This window comes from Rhinatrema bivittatum, chromosome 2 (assembly GCF_901001135.1).
Source record: "Rhinatrema bivittatum chromosome 2, aRhiBiv1.1, whole genome shotgun sequence".
Lineage (NCBI taxonomy): Eukaryota > Metazoa > Chordata > Amphibia > Gymnophiona > Rhinatrematidae > Rhinatrema > Rhinatrema bivittatum.
Genome location: NC_042616.1, coordinates 819,889,473 through 819,911,931, shown reverse-complemented (window position 1 = coordinate 819,911,931; position 22,459 = coordinate 819,889,473). Strand labels below are relative to the sequence as shown.

At 48.8% G+C, this 22,459-nt stretch overlaps 1 protein-coding gene across 3 annotated transcripts in view; it reads right to left on the bottom strand.

Annotated features, from left to right (window-relative positions):
* ADCK5 (aarF domain containing kinase 5) overlaps nucleotides 1-22,459 on the bottom strand; it is a 269,661-nt gene that overhangs the window by 188,510 nt on the left and 58,692 nt on the right. For all 3 annotated transcript variants that reach the window (XM_029592309.1, XM_029592308.1, XM_029592310.1), the window contains 2 exons: nucleotides 14,269-14,382; nucleotides 2,775-2,906 (listed from right to left, as the gene is read on the bottom strand). In XM_029592309.1, coding sequence (XP_029448169.1) covers nucleotides 2,775-2,906; nucleotides 14,269-14,382 — 246 coding nt within the window. The remainder of the gene's footprint in view (nucleotides 1-2,774; nucleotides 2,907-14,268; nucleotides 14,383-22,459) is intronic.

Here is a 22,459-nt window from a genome sequence, read left to right as displayed (position 1 = left end):
CACCTACTGGAGACAGAGTAAGACTGAGGGGCTGTGACTGGCACAGGGGCATATATGCTCCGCCCACAAGTTTTAGTCTGTCTCCATCTACTGGTGCGGAGTCACAACCCAGGTGTCCTGGACTGATCCTGGTACGTACAGGGAATCAGCATTGGTGTGACATTGTGATCTGGGGTACAGTCTGGGAGAGGTCAGCAAAGGATGGTATTATGATTTGGGTGTAACTGTCCGAGAGAGGTTCAGGAGCGGGTGACACTGTGACCTGAGGATACAGCGTGTGAGATATTCAGCATTGGTGTGACATTGTGATCTGGGGTACAGTCTGGGAGAGGACAGCAGTGGATGGTACCATGATTTGGATGGTACTGTCCGAGAGAGGTTCAGGAGCGGGTGACACTGTGACCTGGGGATACAGCGTGTGAGATATTCAGCATTGGTGTGACACTGTGATCTGGGGTACAGTCTGGGAGAGGACAGCAGAGGATGGTATTATGATTTGGATGGTACTGTCCGAGAGAGGTTCAGGAGCGGGTGACACTGTGACCTGGGGATACAGCGTGTGAGATATTCAGCAGTGGTGTGACATTGTGATCTGGGGTACAGTCTGGGAGAGGACAGCAGAGGATGGTACCATGATTTGGGTGTAACTGTCCGAGAGAGGTTCAGGAGCGGGTGACACTGTGACCTGGGGGATACAGCGTGTGAGATATTCAGCAGTGGTGTGACATTGTGATCTGGGGTACAGTCTGGGAGAGGACAGCAGAGGATGGTATTATGATTTGGGTGTAACTGTCCGAGAGAGGTTCAGGACCGGGTGACACTGTGACCTGGGGATACAGCGTGTGAGATATTCAGCATTGGTGTGACATTGTGATCTGGGGTACAGTCTGGGAGAGGACAGCAGAGGATGGTACCATGATTTGGGTGTAACTGTCCGAGAGAGGTTCAGGAGCAGGTGACACTGTGACCTGGGGATACAGCGTGTGAGATATTCAGCATTGGTGTGACATTGTGATCTGGGGTACAGTCTGGGAGAGGACAGCAGAGGATGGTACCATGATTTGGGTGTAACTGTCCGAGAGAGGTTCAGGAGCGGGTGACACTGTGACCTGGGGGATACAGCGTGTGAGATATTCAGCATTGGTGTGACATTGTGATCTGGGGTACAGTCTGGGAGAGGACAGCAGAGGATGGTATTATGATTTGGGTGTAACTGTCCGAGAGAGGTTCAGGAGCGGGTGACACTGTGACCTGGGGATACAGCGTGTGAGATATTCAGCAGTGGTGTGACATTGTGATCTGGGGTACAGTCTGGGAGAGGACAGCAGAGGATGGTATTATGATTTGGGTGTAACTGTCCGAGAGAGGTTCAGGAGCGGGTGACACTGTGACCTGGGGATACAGCGTGTGAGATATTCAGCAGTGGTGTGACATTGTGATCCTGGGTACAGTCTGGGAGAGGTCAGCAAAGGATGGTACTATGATTTGGGTGTAACTGTCCGAGAGAGGTTCAGGAGCGGGTGACACTGTGACCTGGGGGATACAGCGTGTGAGATATTCAGCATTGGTGTGACATTGTGATCTGGGGTACAGTCTGGGAGAGGACAGCAGAGGATGGTATTATGATTTGGGTGTAACTGTCCGAGAGAGGTTCAGGAGCGGGTGACACTGTGACCTGGGGATACAGCGTGTGAGATATTCAGCAGTGGTGTGACATTGTGATCTGGGGTACAGTCTGGGAGAGGTCAGCAAAGGATGGTACTATGATTTGGGTGTAACTGTCCGAGAGAGGTTCAGGAGCGGGTGACACTGTGACCTGGGGGATACAGCGTGTGAGATATTCAGCATTGGTGTGACATTGTGATCTGGGGTACAGTCTGGGAGAGGACAGCAGAGGATGGTATTATGATTTGGGTGTAACTGTCCGAGAGAGGTTCAGGAGCGGGTGACACTGTGACCTGGGGATACAGCGTGTGAGATATTCAGCAGTGGTGTGACATTGTGATCTGGGGTACAGTCTGGGAGAGGTCAGCAAAGGATGGTACTATGATTTGGGTGTAACTGTCCGAGAGAGGTTCAGGAGCGGGTGACACTGTGACCTGGGGATACAGCGTGTGAGATATTCAGCAGTGGTGTGACATTGTGATCTGGGGTACAGTCTGGGAGAGGTCAGCAAAGGATGGTACTATGATTTGGGTGTAACTGTCCGAGAGAGGTTCAGGAGCGGGTGACACTGTGACCTGGGGGATACAGCGTGTGAGATATTCAGCAGTGGTGTGACATTGTGATCTGGGGTACAGTCTGGGAGAGGACAGCAGAGGATGGTACCATGATTTGGATGGTACTGTCCGAGAGAGGTTCAGGAGCGGGTGACACTGTGACCTGGGGGATACAGCGTGTGAGATATTCAGCAGTGGTGTGACATTGTGATCTGGGGTACAGTCTGGGAGAGGACAGCAGAGGATGGTATTATGATTTGGGTGTAACTGTCCGAGAGAGGTTCAGGAGCGGGTGACACTGTGACCTGGGGGATACAGCGTGTGAGATATTCAGCAGTGGTGTGACATTGTGATCTGGGGTACAGTCTGGGAGAGGACAGCAGAGGATGGTACCATGATTTGGGTGTAACTGTCCGAGAGAGGTTCAGGAGCGGGTGACACTGTGACCTGGGGATACAGCGTGTGAGATATTCAGCAGTTGTGTGACTTTCAACCTGGAAGAGGTCACCTGAGGGTGTTATTATCTGAGAAAGGCTGGGGAGCAGCGAGACTTACCTTAGTAGTTCGCTCCCAGTACACCTTGGGCACAACAATATATTTGAAGTGTTTCATATCCCTGGCACAGCGTTCTGAATTCCGTCCCTCATTTTCAAAATCCAGCTCCTGAGCCAATGTTCCCTTTAAATCCTGCAAAATTACCCACACCAGAAAGATTAACAGAGAAAAGAGAGGTATGAGGAGTGAGGCAAGACGTAGTCACACTGCTGGGAGAATTTTCCCCTAGGCCTCCTTATCTCCACCTCCCCATCGGGCCTGCTCACTAGGCTCTCACACACTCTATACCTGTCCTTCCCAGGCTTCCAAACCATCCTTTAGTCCCCTGGTGCTTATTAATAAAATAAAAAGTGTAAAAATCTCCTCTTTTGTGCCCTCTCGTGCCCCACATCTTTTCCACCCAGGCTTCCTGATTCCCATTGCTTCCTCTGGGCCTCCTCACACCACCTCCTTCTCAGTGGCCCTTCACACCACACATCACTTCTCCCAGGCTTCCTGATTCCCACCTCTTCCCCTGGGCCTACTCACACCACCTCCTTCTCAGTGGCCCTTCACACCACACATCACTTCTCCCAGGCTTCCTTATCTTCATCTCTTCCCCTGGGCCTACTCACACCACTTCCTTCTCAGTGGCCCTTCACACCACACATCACTTCTCCCAGGCTTCCTTATCTTCATCTCTTCCCCTGGGCCTACTCACACCACTTCCTTCTCAATGGCCCTTCATACCATACCTCGCTTCCTCCCAGGCTTCCTTATCTTCATCTCTTCCCCTGGGCCTACTCACACCACTTCCTTCTCAGTGGCCCTTCATACCATACCTCGCTTCCTCCCAGGCTTCCTTCTCTCTTCCCCTGGGCCTCCTCACACCACCTCCTTCTCAGTGGCCCTTCACACCACACATCACTTCCTTCCAAGCTTCCTTATCTTCATCTCTTCCCCTGGGCCTACTCACACCACTTCCTTCTCAGTGGCCCTTCACAACACACATTGCTTCTCCCAGGCTTCCTTATCTTCATCACTTCCCCTGGGCCTACTCACACCACTTCCTTCTCAGTGGCCCTTCACACCATACATTGCTTCTCCCAGGCTTCCTTATCTCCACCTCTTCCCCTAGGCCTCCTCACACCACCTCCTTCTCAGTGGCCCTTCACACCACACATCACTTCCTTCCAAGCTTCCTTATCTTCATCTCTTCCCCTGGGCCTACTCACACCACTTCCTTCTCAGTGGCCCTTCACACCACACATCACTTCTCCCAGGCTTCCTTATCTTCATCTCTTCCCCTGGGCCTACTCACACCACTTCCTTCTCAATGGCCCTTCATACCATACCTCGCTTCCTCCCAGGCTTCCTTCTCTCTTCCCCTGGGCCTCCTCACACCACTTCCTTCTCAATGGCCCTTCATACCATACCTCGCTTCCTCCCAGGCTTCCTTCTCTCTTCCCCTGGGCCTACTCACACCACTTCCTTCTCAATGGCCCTTCATACCATACCTCGCTTCCTCCCAGGCTTCCTTATCTTCATCTCTTCCCCTGGGCCTACTCACACCACTTCCTTCTCAGTGGCCCTTCACACCACACATCACTTCTCCCAGGCTTCCTTATCTTCATCTCTTCCCCTGGGCCTACTCACACCACTTCCTTCTCAATGGCCCTTCATACCATACCTCGCTTCCTCCCAGGCTTCCTTATCTTCATCTCTTCCCCTGGGCCTACTCACACCACTTCCTTCTCAGTGGCCCTTCATACCATACCTCGCTTCCTCCCAGGCTTCCTTCTCTCTTCCCCTGGGCCTCCTCACACCACCTCCTTCTCAGTGGCCCTTCACACCACACATCACTTCCTTCCAAGCTTCCTTATCTTCATCACTTCCCCTGGGCCTACTCACACCACTTCCTTCTCAGTGGCCCTTCACACCATACATTGCTTCTCCCAGGCTTCCTTATCTCCAACTCTTCCCCTAGGCCTACTCATACCACCTCCTTCTCAGTGGCCCTTCACACCACACATCGCTTCCTCCCAAGCTTCCTTATCTCCATCTCTTCCCCTGGTCTTCCTCACATCATCTCCTTTTCAGTGGCCCTTCACACCACACATCGCTTCTTCCCAATCCTGAAAGAACAGTGTCTCTAGCGGGCCCGGGCTTATGGAACTCTCTTCCTAGTGAACTGAGACTTCAACCTAATTATCAGACTTTGAAAAAAATTTTTTAAGACCTGGCTCTTCATAAAGGCATTTGGAGAAGAGATTAAGTCAGTGTGTTACATTTTAAGTTTCATCTAAGGCTGTGTTACTAATATATGGAGAAGCCATTATTGCTTTTATTTTTATTTCATTATGTTATTTTAATGTTATTTTATTTTCATTTTTATTTCTATTCTTACTGTTATCTGTTCTGATATTTCTGTTTAGCTATTAATTTTTATGGCATGTTTTATTTTAATTTTAGATTTCTTTGTACATTGCATATGAATTTTATTATGAATTTCATAATGTATTTATTTTTGTAACCGAGAAAGGAAAATTGGTTCTTGCCTGCTAATTTTCGTTCCTGTGGTACCACAGATCAGTCCAGACTCCTGGGTTTTGCTCCCCTCCAGCAGATGGAGTCAGAGAAAATTTTACTGAAACTGAAACTTAAGACGAGGTGCCACCTGTAGTCCCTCAGTGTTAATCTGTACCCAAGCCAGAAATATAAAGAAGAATCAAGTAACTACGCCTACTCCCCTAAATGGTAACCTATTCAGGTATATATTACATGCATATCCTCTGATAATACATACAATAACAACAACCAAATCAGAGGTCATATTAATTAACATTTCATAATTATCTTTTATTCCATAACATATTTTTACATCTGACAATTCATATTGCGATTGGACCATATACACATCACATATAGATCATCAAAGTTACATTTAAGAAAACACTATTTTCTAAGATTTGAAATATATTACCCAAGAAATGCCCCAACTCATACACAGCCCTCATTCATACCTCACACACACATTACCCACCAATTAAAATGTACAAAAATATACCAAAAATAAAAAATTGTATTGCCTTGAAAGTACAATATTTTGTATATAATTTATAGATAGATTCACTTCCTCCTACGAGAGCCTTGTTTCGCCTTGTGTCCAAAGGCTTCCTCAGGGACATTCAATGTATCGTTCCACTCTCCAATCTCACCCCCGTGCTTAATTCTTCTCTTTCATTGTTTCTCAATAATAATAATGTTTCTTCAATAATAATATTTGTTTGTTTTCTATACCAATGTTCAATTAGACATATCACACCGGTTTACAGAGTAACCGAGGAAACTAGTAACACAGACTTCTTATTTTACATTGAAACTTTGTAACATGAGTAACAATTGGACTGTGGAGAATCATTATAAATTATAACAGAGGTAGTGAAAAACTGTAAAACTTTGTAACATATGTAACAAGAAAACTTTATTCACATCTCTAATACGCGGGTGAGCATTGAAGACGCTGTCCAGCGTCTTGATAAATATCGATGTATTTATTGTGAAGAGAAGAGACATGGTGTAAGTGTTGGAGAGGCTATCTTTGGGTCGAGGTGCTGGAGATGCTTGCAGCGTCTTTACAAAATATTGAGGTAATAATTGTGAAAAGAGACCCGATGTTAGCGTCATGAAGAGAGGAATCCTGAAGGTGTTGGATTAATTTGAGGACGTGAGATGCCATGAAACCTATAAATGGATGTGTTGCACTGGGAAGTAGTTAATTGATGATGTTCTGGAATTTTAATGGAATTTTGCAAGTTGGACCGTATTAGAGATGTTCTTAAAGGCTGAAGAAGTTAGGGCTGTTCAGCTTGGAGAAGAGACGGCTGAGGGGGGATATGATAGAGGTCTTTAAGATCATGAGAGGTCTAGTACGGGTAAATGTGAATCGGTTATTTACACTTTTGGGGGCACTCCATGAAGTTAGCAAGTAGCACAATTAAAACTAATCGGAGAAAATTCTTTTTCACTCAACGCACAATAAAGCTCTGGAATTTGTTGCTAGAGGATGTGGTTAATGCAGTTAGTGTAGCTGGGTTCAAAAAGGTTTGGATAAGTTCTTGGAGGCGAAGTCCATTACCTGCTATTAATTAAGTTTACTTAGGGAATAGCCACTGCTATTAATTGCAACAGTAGCATGGGATCTTCTTGGTGTTTGGGTAATTGCCAGGTTCTTGTGGCCTGATTTGGCCTCTGTTGGAAACAGGATGCTGGGCTTGATGGACCCTTGGTCTGACCCAGCATGGCAATTTCTTATGTTTTTACTTTTCCTAGAAGCCTCTCATGAGGAACTTTGTCAAACGCCTTCTGAAAATCCAAGTATACTACATCTACCGGTTCACCTCTATCCACATATTTATTAACTCCTTCAAAAAAGTGAAGCAGATTTGTGAGGCAAGACTTGCCTTGGGTAAAGCCATGCTGACTTTTTTCCATTAAACCAAGTCTTTCTATATGTTCTGTGATTTTGATCTTTAGAACACTTTCCACTATTTTTTCTGGCACTGAAGTCAGGTTAACTGGTCTGTAGTTTCCCGGATTGGCCCTGGACAGTGTTCACAGAGCATGGAGGATCAAATATCCTTCCTTGGTAGACATTTGAAGAATAAAGCAATTGAGGCGACTCTAAGGAGAGAGATCAAGGGTCAGCAGACAGACTGAGGAGGATCATGCGCCAGCACTGGCGTGAAGGTACTGCATCTGCTCAGGAAAAGTCCAGAAGTCCTGAGCTGAAGGATACTCAGCATCATCGGATGACATCATCCAATCGTGTGGCTGTTATCCTGCTTGTCCACAGAAATACAGAATGGCTGGGGCCTGGATCCTTGTATCTTATGATGCCTGAGTAGGAAAGACTATTTCTCTAGGATAAACCAGCACATAAAATGGAGATAAACACCTCAAGAAACCAAATCCACTGAAGAGGGGTGTGTTCAAAGATTTAGGTTCATCCATAGACAAAAGTGTCTTAATGCACCAAATAAATGTTTTTATTCATATTAGTTCAAATAATCAGGCAGTCTTATCAACATAACAGCACTGTCTCTGAACACGGAATGGTTGCATTGGGAGGGACAGAAAATGAGACCACAAGGATCTTCAAAAACAGTTGTACAACATGTCTCCAAGATCCTTGTGGTTCTCATTCTTCCTACTGTAGAAAAATTGCAATTCCATTCTGATAGGTTTACCAGCCAGAACGGAAAGACCTCTTCAATTGCTTCTAAAGGCTGCGGTGCAGCGACAGATGTGAGCATTTTACACCTTCCTAGACCTGAGTGCATCACTGATTGCCTGCAAGCTGATTTCCTCCGCGGTTACCCCATGGTGCATGCAATGCTTTGCTGTATCGTATTCTCCTTCCCGCCAACTTTGCTCCTCTCAGAGGGGCCTGCTGGATGTACCCTCGCCGGTACATGCCAGGCGCTGGTGTACAAGAGATTGTGCCTTCTCGATCGCAGCTCCAGCCCCTTTGGAATACTCTCCCTGAATGTTTGCGACTGGCAGACAGTTTGAAGTTTAAAGACCCTTAAGCAGTCCCTGAAGACATGGCTATTTAGGCAGGCATTTTATTAGTTGTCTATCGTGTGTTTTTATGTATCTTTTTAATAACTGGGAACAGGCTAGTTACATGTTTATATATTTCTGTTCAAAATCTTTGTGTGCGTTTATCCTTGGTACATCGCCTAGTATTTAGGCAATTAACAAATTTTCATACAGATTAATAAAGAGGAAAATTAGTTTCTTACCTGATAATTTTCGTTCCTGTAGTACCAAGGATCAGTCCAGGACACCTGGGTTGTGACTCCGCACCAGTAGATGGAGACAGACTAAAACTTGTGGGCGGAGCCATATATGCCCCTGTGCCAGTCACAGCCCCTCAGTCATACGTAATGTCAAAGTAGCAATGCAACCAATCAACCAAAAAGTAGCAATGCAACCAATCAACAAAACTGGCTAGAAAATTCACTACTAACCCAAAACCTAGCAGCAAACTCCTAACCGGACTCCCCAACCGGGAGAGCGAAAACAAGCGATCAGCAGGACTAAGAACAATTATGAGCGGACTCTCCGTTACTGTGGCGAAGCTCTGTGGGCGGGATCCTGGACTGATCCTTGGTACTACAGGAACGAAAATTATCAGGTAAGAAACTAATTTTCCTTTCCCTGTACGTACCAGGATCAGTCCAGGACACCTGGGATGTACCAGAGCAAAAGTTACCTAGGGTGGGAAGCAGAGAGGCCCGCTCGGAGTACCCTCTCTCCAAATCCCCCGGAATCGGGAGCCCGGACATCCTACCGATAAAGCCTGATAAAGGTATGCATCGACTTCCAGGCAGCCGCCCTGCCAATCTCTTGAGGCGATACCTGAGAAGCTTCCGCCCAGGATGCAGCCTGGAGCCAATGGCCTCCTTAAGCCAACGCACGAACGTCGGGCAGGCCGCAGCAAACAGATGGTCGGTTACCCGGAACGGATTAGTAACCTCCAAATGAAGAAGAGACCTCCACACGTCCAGCTTCCGACTGGGGATCAGAGGACTCCCCGACCCGAAAACGCCGTTAACTCCACTGACTGATTCACGTAAAAAGACGACCCCACCTCAGGAAGGAAGAAAGGGATCGTCCGCCAGGACACTCCGGGATCGGAAATCCGCAAGAACGGTTCCCTACAGGACAGCGCCCACAACTCCGCCTGTCTTCAAAGGAAGGGCCTTCGGAGTTGCGCGCTTCAATGGCGCCAACGGAGCCGAGCCTAGGGCGGAAGAACCCAGTGGAGGTTCCAAGACGGACAAGGTGGACGCAATGGAGGACGGAGACGTTGAGCCCCCCGAAGAAAACGGGAGATATCCGGAGGAAGAGCCAAGGAGGCTCCCCGGACCTTACCCCGCAAACATGCAAGCGCCGCCACCTGGACCCGTAGCGAACTGCACGTCAAGCCTTTGACCAGACCGGCTTGAAGAAACGTTAGAATCTCTGCGACTGAAGCGGAAAATGAATCCATCGCTCGCTGCACGCACCAATCCTCAAAAACCGCTCAGACCCAGACAGAAGCCAGAGACGTAGACCGCGTCCTGTACCACAGCAACGTGGCTATCACTGCATCTGAGTAACCTTTTCTCCTCGGGCGACTCCTCTCAAAACCCATGCCGCGAGACAGACGTGATCCACAACCTCCAGGCAGCCCGGGTCCTGATGTAGGAGCCCCGCGAACCGTCACCGACAACTGGATGAAACCTGCGAACCACGGACGACGTGGCCACTCCGGTGCCCCCATGAGCACATGGAACGGGTGCAACCTATGCGCCGCAGAAGCTTGCCGACCATCAACCACGGGGAAAACCTGTACAGGGGCAAAATCCGTCGGCCAAGGAAGGACCAGCGCGTCGACGCCTTCTGCTCCCCGTTCTCGACGCCGACTGTAGAAACGCGGAGCCTTCGCGTTGTTCCATGTGGCCATCAGATCCATGTGGGGCAGCCCCCCACGGAAAAACATCGTCCGCCAACTCCCATTCCCCGGGGTCTAGATGGTGGCGGCTGAGGAAGTCCGGTTGGACAATGTCGACCCCGGCAATGTGGGACGCGGCGATGGAGCCGAGATGGCGCTCTGCCCAGCTCATCAGCAGGCGCGCCTCCTCCGCCACTAGTGGACTCCTTGTCCCCCCTTGGCGATTGATGTACGATACCGCTGTTGCATAGTCCGACAACACACGAACAGCCTTCCCCCGGACCACGGGGGGGACGGGGGGGGGGGGACCACAGGGAGGGAGGCCTGCCGGGCCAGGCGTAATGCTCTGGTTTCCAGACGGTTGATGGACCACTGCGACTGGCCGGAGGACCACCGGCCCTGCACTGACTTGCTTAGGCAGACCGCTGCCCAACCGGAGAGGCTGGTATCCGTCGTCACCACAGTCCAGTTGGGAACCAGCCGGGATATACCGCAAGTGAGATGGTCCAAATCGAGCCACCAGTGAAGACTGGCCCTCGTCTGGGCCGTGAGCGGAAGCGGTAGGTGAAACCGTCTGGGCGTAGATGAGCAAAAGCCCAAGGAACCAACGCCAGGGTGGACGCCATAGACCCCAGAACTGTCAGATAATCGCAACCAGCGGCAGCTGAAGACTCCATAATCGACGCACTTTAGGCTGAAGCTTGCGTGCACGAAGCCTGCGCGGTCCAGCCTTCAAGATGGAAACGATTCGGCCAGTGATTGCCGCGGTGCGTCCAGGCGAAAACCTGGCCTCCTTGGATCTCACAGAGGCGTACCTCCATGTCGGCAACCCACCGTCTTTCCAGCGGCTCCTCAGATTGCGCATCTTAGGCAGGCACTACCAATTCCGGGTTCTCCCCTTCGGACTCGCCACGGCTCCTTGCACGTGTACGAAGGTAATGGTAGTCGTAGCGGACACAACTTCGACTGGAAGGGTTCCTGGTACACCCCTACTTGGACGATTGGCTGATTCGGGCCAAGTCCGAGGGTCGTTGCCATTTGTTTACCCCTTTGAGAACCAAAATGGGCCGGGACGTGCCGTCCTTCCTCGGGACGATGAAGTAAATGGAACAATGACCTGTGCCTCGCTGATTGGGAGGTACGGGGAGGACTGCTCCTAAGGCCTCTAGGCGCTGGAGGGTGCGGAGCACCACCCCCGTTTTCCTTGGATCTGTGCAGAGCGACATCAGGAAATTATCCGGTGGAGTTCGTGCAAAACGTAACTCGGAACTGTGCTGTAATAAGTTGAGGACCCACAGGTCGGACGTTATTTTGGCCCAGTCCATGAAAGCAAAATCAACCTCGCCCCTACGTTTGGAACGAAGGGCATTGGCTGCCTTAAGGAATGGCCCAGCAGTATCTCATTGCGAGGCCTTGGGTCCCGTGCCGGACGGGGTTCCTCCCTGTCTGCCGTAACGCTTCCCCCGGAAGGACTGCGGCCACGAGGAGGCCAGTGAAGACGTCGAGCGATAAGAAGGCCCAGAGGACCTCTGGGGATGAGATCTCTTGCTACCGTGGAAACGGGACGTAGCAGAATAGGAGGACCGAGATCTGGACCTGTCTTCTGGGGGCTTGAAAACCCCGGTTCTCACCCAGGGAAAACCTCCAGCATCCAACTCTTTACCGAACAACAGCTTTCCCCTGAAGGGCCGTGCCCCAAGGAGAGCCTTGGAGGATCCATCCGCTGCCCAGTTGCGAAGCCAAAGCAATGGGTGAGCTGAAAGCAGCGACCATGGAATTAGCCGAAGTACACAGTAGATCATAGAAATCATCCGCACTATAAGCAATGGCAGCCTCCAGACGATCCGCCGGCGTGGCCTCTTGAGCCGAAAGACCTGCAGTCGCCTGTAGAATTTGGGCCCGGCGCAAACTAGCCCGCCTGGCGTAGTTACTACAGAGGGCAGCTCGGACCCCTTCACGCTGAAACCTCGAAGATTGACCTCTTTGTTACTGCCAACACCGCCGAATCTACCTTCGGAAGTCGGAAGCCGTAGAAGCTCCAGTACGTCCTCTGGCAGCGGATAAAGCTTGTCCATTGACTTGGTTCCCTACAGACCCAGCTCTGGAGTATCCCATTCCTGAAACAATATGTCTGACGCTGAGAAATGGAATGCGAAGGCCACCGCTGGACCAGTGAGCCCCAGCAGGACTGGGTCCATGTTCGCTCCAGGGCGCGAACCTGTCGGTGGGGCTTCTACCCCTAGGTCGTTGAGGATAGCCGGGATAAGCGGGGACAGTTCATCTCTGCGTAAAAACAGAACCACCTTAGTGTCATCCCCATCACCGGATTGTGATGGTTTGCCCGGACCAGTCAGGGCAGAACTGTCCCCGGACGCTCCATCGGCCCCCCTCAGGGGCTCTCCGGGCGGATCCACCTAATCCTGTGAGGTGGACTCAGACTCCATATCCTGTGGGACCCTTCTCGGTGGTCGCATTCCTGTTGCTGGAGCCGGGGAGAAATCTGGGCCCTCCCGGGATTTCTTCTTCCATGGGCCGTCCCCCTTAGGGTGGCCATGCCTCTTCTTGCGCCTGCGGCCCTTGTACTTGAGTACCGTGCGCAGTAGGAGCGCGAAGCGGCCGAAAAACGAGGACCCGGATTTCTTCTGCCGTGGGCCATCCCCCTTAGAGTGGCCATGCTTCTCCTTGCGCCTGCGGGCCTTGTCCTTGAGTACCTTGCGCAATAGGAGCGCGAAAGCGGCCAAAAACTAGGACCCCGAAACCGAGGAGGACCATCCTCGCTAGCCTCATCCGGGGACTCAGCCCCCCCCCGGAGGACCCCCCCTCGAAGGCCTGTGTTGAGGAGACAACGCGGGAGGCATGCCGGGATTCCCTGCCGGATCGCGAACAATTTTGCGGGCTGACCCCAAGATGGCTGCCGCTCCCGCGCTGAGCGGGAAGGGGTCAGCCGGCCTGACAGAAGCGGCCAAATCGCGTGACGGCGACGGTGCCGACCGGGATCGGCCCCCCCTGTCTGTCCCGGACGGTCCCTCCCGTCCGGAACGCAGGCGGAGCGAATCCCCCCTCATGAAAACCGCGTGCGCGCCGAGCCGCAAGCGCGGCAAATCGATTCCCTCGGCATCCGCGCGGTCGCGGCGGAACGGGCGGCGAACTAACAAATTTGAAATTAAATAATTAATTCCTACCGCCGAAAACACTCCCCGCCCCGAGCCGAGCCGAGAAAACTCCCCCCCCCCGGCGAAGAAACGGAGAGCCGCACAAGAAAAAAATAAAAGCACAATTTTTTTTTTTTTTTCTATACTCAAACCTGCCGCTGTCCGGAGTCCTGATTCTCCTGCTTCTGTTGGGGGTGAGTGAACCGGGCTCCCCGGTGTCACCCCCTACGCTGCTGCCTGTGGTAGGCCGGGTCCTCGACCCTCAGCAGCGGCCTCAACCAGGGGGGGATGGTCCCCTCAGAACCTTCCCACCCCCCTGGGAGGCAGGACGGACAGCTTCCTCTTGTGTCTTCTCACCTTTAAATTTCCTTTTTCTTTTTTTTTTTTTTTTAAATAAACCAAACCAATAAGCCGAAACCAATAAAACCACAATGACCCTGACTAACTATCAGTCCTCAGGCCACTCAGAGGCTGTGACTAGACCTGCACCACCTACTGGAGACAGAGTAAGACTGAGGGGCTGTGACTGGCACAGGGGCATATATGGCTCCGCCCACAAGTTTTAGTCTGTCTCCATCTACTGGTGCGGAGTCACAACCCAGGTGTCCTGGACTGATCCTGGTACGTACAGGGAAATAAAGTTAACATCTCACTGCAGGTCAACTGAATAAGCTGATCCAGCTCTCTGTTGCCACACTGCATGCAAGGACTTGTGGTTCAGAATTTTTCTTGCACATAAGAATGCAGGGAGTGGGGCAAGATCAGGACTGGATCAGCCCGTTTGGTTCACCTGGGCTAAGGGAAGTGGGCCATGAAGGGAAGCAGTTGCACAGCACTAAAAGAGTTAAGAGTAACATACCTTCAGAACCCAGCTGAAGCCAAAGCTGGGATGCATAAACTCGATCAACTGTAAAAGCAGTTCCAGGGTCCGAATATCCCCATCAAACCGATCCCTTAGGTCTATGTACTGTACCTGGGGCAGGAGAGAAGGGCAGCGGTAAGTCAACATACTCCAACAGGGGCAAGAAAGAGGGGAGGCAGTAAGTCAACATACTCCAACAGAGCAAGAGAGAGGGGAGGCAGTAAGTCAACATACTCCAACAGGGGCAAGAAAGAGGGGCAGCGGTAGGTCAACGTACTTCAGCAGGGCAAGAAAGAGGGGCAGCAGTAAGTCAACATACTCCAACAGAGCAAGAGAGAGGGGAGGCAGTAAGTCAACATACTCCAACAGAGCAAGAGAGAGGGGAGGCAGTAAGTCAACATACTCCAACAGAGCAAGAGAGAGGGGCAGCGGTAAGTCAACATACTCCAACAGGAGCAAGAAAGAGGGGCAGCGGTAAGTCAACATACTCCAACAGAGCAAGGAAGAGGGGCAGCGGTAAGTCAACATACTCCAACAGAGCAAGAGAGAGGGGAGGCAGTAAGTCAACATACTCCAACAGAGCAAGAAAGAGGGGCCGCGGTAAGTCAACATACTCCAACAGAGCAAGAAAGAGGGGCAGCGGTAAGTCAACATGCTCCAACACAGCAAGAAAGAGGGGCCACGGTAAGTCAACATACTCCAACAGAGCAAGAGAGAGGGGAGGCAGTAAGTCAACGTACATCAACAGAGCAAGAAAGAGGGGCAGCGGTAAGTCAACATACTCCAACACAGCAAGAAAGAGGGGCAGCGGTAAGTCAACATACTCCAACAGGAGCAAGAAAGAGGGGCAGCGGTAAGTCAACATGCTCCAACACAGCAAGAAAGAGGGGCCACGGTAAGTCAACATACTCCAACAGAGCAAGAGAGAGGGGAGGCAGTAAGTCAAGGTACACCAACAGAGCAAGAAAGAGGGGTAAGACAACATACTCCAACAGAGCAAGAAAGAGGGGCAGCGGTAAGTCAACGTACATCAACAGAGCAAGAAAGAGGGGCAGCGATAAGTCAACATGCTCCAACAGAGCAAGAACGAGGGGCCACGGTAAGTCAACATGCTCCAACAGAGCAAGAAAGAGGGGCAGCGGTAAGTCAACGTACATCAACAGAGCAAGAAAGAGGGGTAAGACAACATACTCCAACAGAGCAAGAAAGAGGGGCAGCGGTAAGTCAACGTACATCAACAGAGCAAGAAAGAGGGGCAGCGGTAAGTCAACGTACTTCAACAGAGCAAGAAAGAGGGGCAGCGGTAAGTCAACATGCTCCAACAGAGCAAGAAAGAGGGGCAGCGGTAAGTCAACATGCTCCAACAGAGCAAGAAAGAGGGGCAGCGGTAAGTCACCATGCTCCAACAGAGCAAGAAAGAGGGGTAAGTCAACATACTCCAACAGAGCAAGAAAGAGGGGCAGCGGTAAGTCAACGTACTTCAACAGGGCAAGAAAGAGGGGCAGCGGTAAGTCAACATGCTCCAACACAGCAAGAAAGAGGGGCAGTGGTAAGTCAACGTACTCCAACAGAGCAAGAAAAAGGGGCAACAGTAAATCAATATACTCCAATATGGGCAAGAAAGAGGGGCAGCGGTAAGTCAATATACACCAACAGGCGCAAGAAAGAAGGGCAGCGGTAAGTCAATATACCCGAACAGGGGCAAGAAAGACAGGCAGTATTAAGTCTACGTACCCCAACAGGGGCAAGAAAGAGGGCAGGAGAGAAGGGCAGCTTAAGTCTATGTACCAAAACTGGGGCAGTAAATCTATGTACCACACCTAGGGTAGGAGAGAGGGAAGTGTAAATCTATGTAGTACTCCTGGGGCAGAGAGAGGAGCAGGAAGCCTATGTACCACACCTGGGGCAGTAAATCTATGTATGTTATTTTTCCCTATATACATCACCTTGCACTTATCCACATTAAATTTCATCTGCCATTTGGATGCCCAATTTTCCAGTCTCAGATGGTCTTCCTGCAATTTATCACAATCCACTTGTGATTTAACTACTCTGAATAATTTTGTATCATCTGCAAATTTGACCACCTCACTCACTGTATTCCTTTCCAGATCATTTATAAATATATTGAAAAGTAAGGATCCTAATACAGATCCCTGAGGCACTCCACTGTTTACCCTTTTCCACTGAGAAAATTTTCCATTTAATCCTACTCTCTGTTTCCTGTCTTTTAGACAGTTTGTAATCCATGAAAGGACATCACCACCTATCCCATGACTTTTTACTTTTCCTAGAAGCCTCTCATGAGGGACTTTGTCAAATGCCTTCTGAAAATCCAAGTACACTACATCTACCGATTCATCTTTATCCACATGTTTATTAACCCCCTTCAAAAAAGTGAAGCAGATTTGTGAGGCAAGACTTGCCTTGGGTAAAGCCATGCTGACTTTGTTCCATTAAACCATGTCTTTCTATATGTTCTGTGATTTTGATGTTTAGAACACTTTCCACTATTTTTCCTGCAATGAAGTCAGGCTAACCGGTCTGTAGTTTCCCGGATCGCCCCTGGAGCCCTTTTTAAATATTGGGGTTACATTTGCTATCCTCCAGTCTTCAGGTACAATGGATGATTTTAATGATAAGTTACAAATTTTTACTAATAGGTCTGAAATTTCATTTTTTAGTTCCTTCTGAACTCTGGGGTGTACACCATCCGGTCCAGGTGATTTACTACTCTTCAGTTTGTCAATCAGGCCTACCGCATCTTCTAGGTTCACCGTGATTTGGTTCAGTCCATCTGAATTATTACCCATGATAACCTTCTCTGGAACGGGTATCTCCCCAAAATCCTCTTCAGTAAACACCGAAGCAAAGAAATCATTTAATCTTTCCGCGATGGCCTTATCTTCTCTAAGTGCCCCTTTTACCCTTCGATCATCTAACTATCCAACTGACTCCCTTGCAGGCTTTCTGCTTCAGATATATTTTTTAAAGTTTTTACTGTGAGTTTTTGCCTCTATGGCCAACTTCTTTTCATATTCTCTCTTAGTCTGTCTTATCAATGTCTTATATTTAACTTGCCAATGCTTATGCATTATCCTATTTTCTTCTGCTGGATAGCTAAAATAGCCTCTTTCACCTCCCCTTTTAACCATGCCGGTAATCGTTTTGCCTTCCTTCCACCTTTCTTAATGTGTGGAATACATCTGGACTGTGCTTCTAGGATGGTATTTTTTTTTTAACAATGTCCAAGCCTCTTGCACACTTTTTACACCTTTGTAGCTGCTCCTTTCAGTTTTTTTCTAACTATTTTTCTCATTTTATCAAAGTTTCCCTTTTGAAAGTTTAGCACGAGAGCCTTGGATTTGCTTACTGTCCCCCTTCCAGTCATTAAATCAAATTTGATCATATTATGATCACTATTGCCAAGCGGCCCCACCACCGTTACCTCTCTCACCAAGTCCTGTGCTCCACTGAGAATTAGATCTAAAATTGCTCCCTCTCTCGTTGATTCCTGAACCAATTGCTCCATAAAGCTATCATTTATTCCATCCAGGAATTTTCTCTCTCTAGCATGTCCCAATGATACATTTACCCAGTCAATTTTGGGGTATTAGAAATCTCCCATTATTACCGCACTACCAATTTGTTAGCTTCCCTAATTTCTCTTAGCATTTCACTGTCCATCTCACCATCTTGACCAGGTGGACGGTAGTATATTCCTATCACTATTTTCTTCCCCAACACACAAGGGATTTCTACCCATAAAGATTTGATTTTGCATTTACTCTCATGCAGGATGTTTATCCTGTTGGACTCTATGCCATCCCAGACATAAAGTGCCACACCTCCTCCCGAGTGCTCCTCTCTGTCATTGTGATATAATTTGACGGTATAGCACTGTCCCATTGGTTATCCTCCTTCCACCATGTTTCTGAGAAGCCAATTAAGTCTATGTCATCATTTACTGCTAGACCCAAAAAACAAAGCGGAAGCCGATCCAATATTGCTGAGTAGTGAAGAAACAAAGATCGGTGTGTCAAGGGACTTTATTAGAACTTGCCCAACTCTGGCCGAGTTTCGCTCACATATGAGCTGCCTCAGGGGCTATCATGAACAAATTTTAAAATTAAAATTAAAAACACACATATACGAAAGACATATATACATGAATGTATGTACATACATAAAGGAACAAATAGAAACATGAATGTATGTTAAATAAAAAAAAAAGTATGTCATTTACTGCTATACATTCTAATTCTCCCATCTTACTTCTTAGACTTCTGGCATTAGCATACAAACATTTCAAAGTTTGTTTTTTGTTTGTATTTTCATTCTGCTTTTATTTGATATGGATAAAAGGAAAATTGGTTCTTACCTGCTAATTTTGGTTCCTGTAATACCATGGATCAGTCCAGACCCTGGGTTATGTCACCAATCCAGCAGAGGGAAGCAGAAAAACATTCTACTGACTCTGACGTATATCCTGGGGTGCCACCTGCAGTCCATCAGTATTGAACGATATCAAAGATGAAATCTAACCAATAAAATACTAAGCTATCTAAACGCTATAACATACTTCCAACTCACAAATCCTAAATGGAAGCAGAATCCCAAAGAACCATGGGAATAAACAAGCAAACATTAAAACAAAGTAGACAGTATGAAAAGCGGTTTATAAACCAAAACAGTGAACGGACTCTCCGAAAAAATAATTGCTATACACAGACATAAAGGGCGGGCATCTGGACTGATCCATGCTACTACAGGAACGAAAATTAGCAGGTAAGAACCAATTTTCCTTTCCTTTCCCTGTACGTACCTGGATCAGTCCAGACCCTGGGATGTACCAGAGCTGTTTTACTTGGGGTGGGACCCAGAGAGTCCCGCTCGGAGAACACTCTCCGAAGGCTGCCGAACTCGGTGCCTGGACATCTAAGCGGTAATGACGAGCAAAAGTGTGCAACAACTTCCAAGTCGCTGCCTTACAAATCTCCTGAGGAGAAACTAGTTGATTTTCTGCCCATGACGTAGCTTGCGACCTAGTGGAATGGGCTTTCAAACCTTCAGGAAGATCTCGACGAGCCAGAAGATAAGCTGACCGAATGGTTTCTTTTAACCAATGAGCAATCGTAGCCTTGGAAACATTATGACCCTTACGAGGACCACTCCACAGAACAAACAAATGATCAGACAATCGAAAACTGTTGGTAATGTCAAGATAACAGCACACGTTGCACATCAGTTTCTTGAGATCCTTAGAGGAAGGATCCATATGATCTAAACATGGAAAAGCAGGAAGCTCTATCGACTGATTTAAATGAAAAGAAGATACAACCTTGGGCAAAAAAGAAGGCACAGTACGTAATGAAACTCCCGTATCGGAAATTCTAAGAAAGGGCTCTCTGCAAGACAAGGCCTGTAACTCCGAAATTCTACGAGCTGAGGAGATGGCCAAAGAGACTCCAACTTCGCTCGAATTAACCAGTCGTCCAGGTACGGATGGACCAACATGCCCTCTTTCCTGAGTTGTGCGGCCACCACAATCATTACCTTGGTAAATGTTCTGGGAGCTGTGGCTAACCCAAATGGGAGAGCCCTGAATTGATAATGCTGCCCTAGAATGCAAAACCTGAGAAACCTCTGATGATCGGAACGAATGCCGATTGAAGATAAGCCTCGGTAAGGTCGAGAGACACTAGGAACTCTCCCCTGTGTACCGAAGCTATGACAAACCGGAGAGTTTCCATTCAAAACTTGGGAATCCGTAGGCAACGGTTGACTCTTTTGAGATCGAGAATGGGACGAAAGGTTCCTTCCTTTTTTGGAACGACAAAGAAAATCGAGTAACGACCCCTCCGATGTTCTGATGTTGGAACTGGAACTATAGCTCTGAGGTCGATCAAACACTGCAGAGAGTCCTTTATTACGCGAAGTTTTTCCAGGTAAGAACATGGTGAAATTAGAAATCGGTGGTGAAGCTGCCGAACAAAATCTAAAGCATAATCTTGATTTATCACTGTGAGAACCCACTGATCAGACATCCATCTGGTCCATTCCCCGTAAAACAGGGACAATCTGCCCCCTATAGCTGGAACCAGGGAATGGGCCGGCTGTATCTCATTGGGCAGACTTTGTTCCACCTGAGGCTTGGTAATTTCCAGATCTTTCGAAGCGGCGGCCACGAAAGGACTGAGGCCAATTCTGTTGTCTACCCGAAGACTGCTTAGCAGGTGGAGCCAATGGACGAGAAGAACGAAATCTTCGACCAGACCGAAAACGAAAGCAGGATGACAAGGAGCTTCGAGGTCTAGGACAATCCTCTGGTAATTTGTGAATCTTATTCTCACCTAAGGACAAAATTAAGTCTTCCAATTCCTTTCCAAAGAGCAATTTTCCCTTAAAGGGTAAAGCTCCTAACTGAGCTTTTGAGGATGCATCTGCAGACCAATTCCTCAACCAGAGGAGTCTGCGAGCCGACACTGAAGCCACAATAGAGCGAGCCGAGGTCCTGAGGAGATCATATAAAGCATCTGTGCTGTAAGCAACCGTTGCCTCCAATCGACCAGCTTGTGCTACTTCCTCATTAGAGAGGGAAGAATTGTTTTGTAATGACTGGACCCACCGCAGGCCAGTTCATAAAGCCAAGCTACTACACAGGCCGCCCGTACACCTAGAGCAGAAACCTCAAAAATTCGCTTGAGCTGAATCTCCAGTTTACGATCCTGTAGATCTTTAGGAACCATAGCTCCCGTCACTGGAATAGTTGTCCTCTTAGTGACAGCTGACACTGCGGCATCTACTTTGGGAAATTTTAAAATTTCCAAAGCCTCCTCCGGTAATGGATATAGCTTATCCATAGCTCGTGCTACCTTAAGACCTAATTCAGGAGTGTCCCACTCCCGGTACAAAAGGTCAGCAAGAGAAAGATGAAAAGGAAAGGATGTCGTCGGACCCCTAAGACCTAGCAACACTGGGTCGATATCACCCATCCTAGAATCCTTCGTCAGAGCCTCCAGACCCAATTCAAGTAAAATTGCCGGAATCAAAGGACTAAGTTCCTCCCTCCTAAAAAGGCGGATCACTTTGGGATCATCCCCATCCGCTACGTGAGGGTCAGAACTACTGCCCAAAGCAGGATCTCCTCCGAGATCCACATCCGGCAGGGACTTGTCCGGGATAGGCAAAGAGTCATGTTTGGAATCCTCTGAAGTAGAAAAAATGGACTGATCCAGGCCTGAGCGAAGGGGACGCTTTGGAGCTGGCCCAGCACCAAAACCGCTTGGTCTCGCATGATTGGAGGAGCGGGGCTTTAGTCCCTGCCCAGATGAGTTGTCCCTGTATTTTCTATGGCACTTCCTGGATTTATAAGCCTTATGAAGAAAACGAATAAAATCCCCTGAGAAGGAGGAAGAAGAATAAGAACTTGAGGCTTCCTCAAGGCTCTCATCACCTAAACCTACCTCAGTATCGCGCGGCTTCTCTCCCCCAGGGACAGCCGGCTGCGGTGACAAGGGAGGCGGGTCCGGAGCTCCCTGTGTAACCTGTTGTGTCGCCGCTCTCATAGCACTTAATACGGCTTCCATTCCTGCACTACAGCGAAACGGGTCCGGGGTAGGGGAGCAGCCGCGCGAGCCGGCCGAGTTACGTCTTTCGCCGACAATATAGACGAGCCTTCCCCACCAGGGAGGCAGGCAGAACAGAGACTCTCTCTGGAGAGATGCGCGCGCGTCTCCACAGGCGCGGCAGGCCGCGCCTCGGGCCATCGTGAGGAAAAAACGGCGCGAATCAAAAGAAAAAAAGAATAAAGTAAACCCCGGCAAAAAGTAAAAACCACAGCACCACTGAACACAGAAATGGTAAAGTAAACCACAATAAAAACTGCCGGTAGAAACAGAAAGTAAAAGGAAAAACTTTTTTTTTTTTTTTACCTGACCAAATGCCACGGACCCCGGGAGCTGCTCCAAATAGGGTGAGTGAGCCGGGCTCCCCGGTATCACCCCTGCCAGGAGTGGTTGCTGGGTACAAACCTCAGAACCAGGAGGGATAGTCCCTTCAGGACCTCCCAACCTCCTGGGAGGCAGTGAGACGGCTGGGAAGAAAAGTTAGACTTTTTTTTTTTTTTTCTAAATTAACTTAAATTAAAAGAACAGCCTCTCACAGACAAAAGAAATAGAAAGCCTAC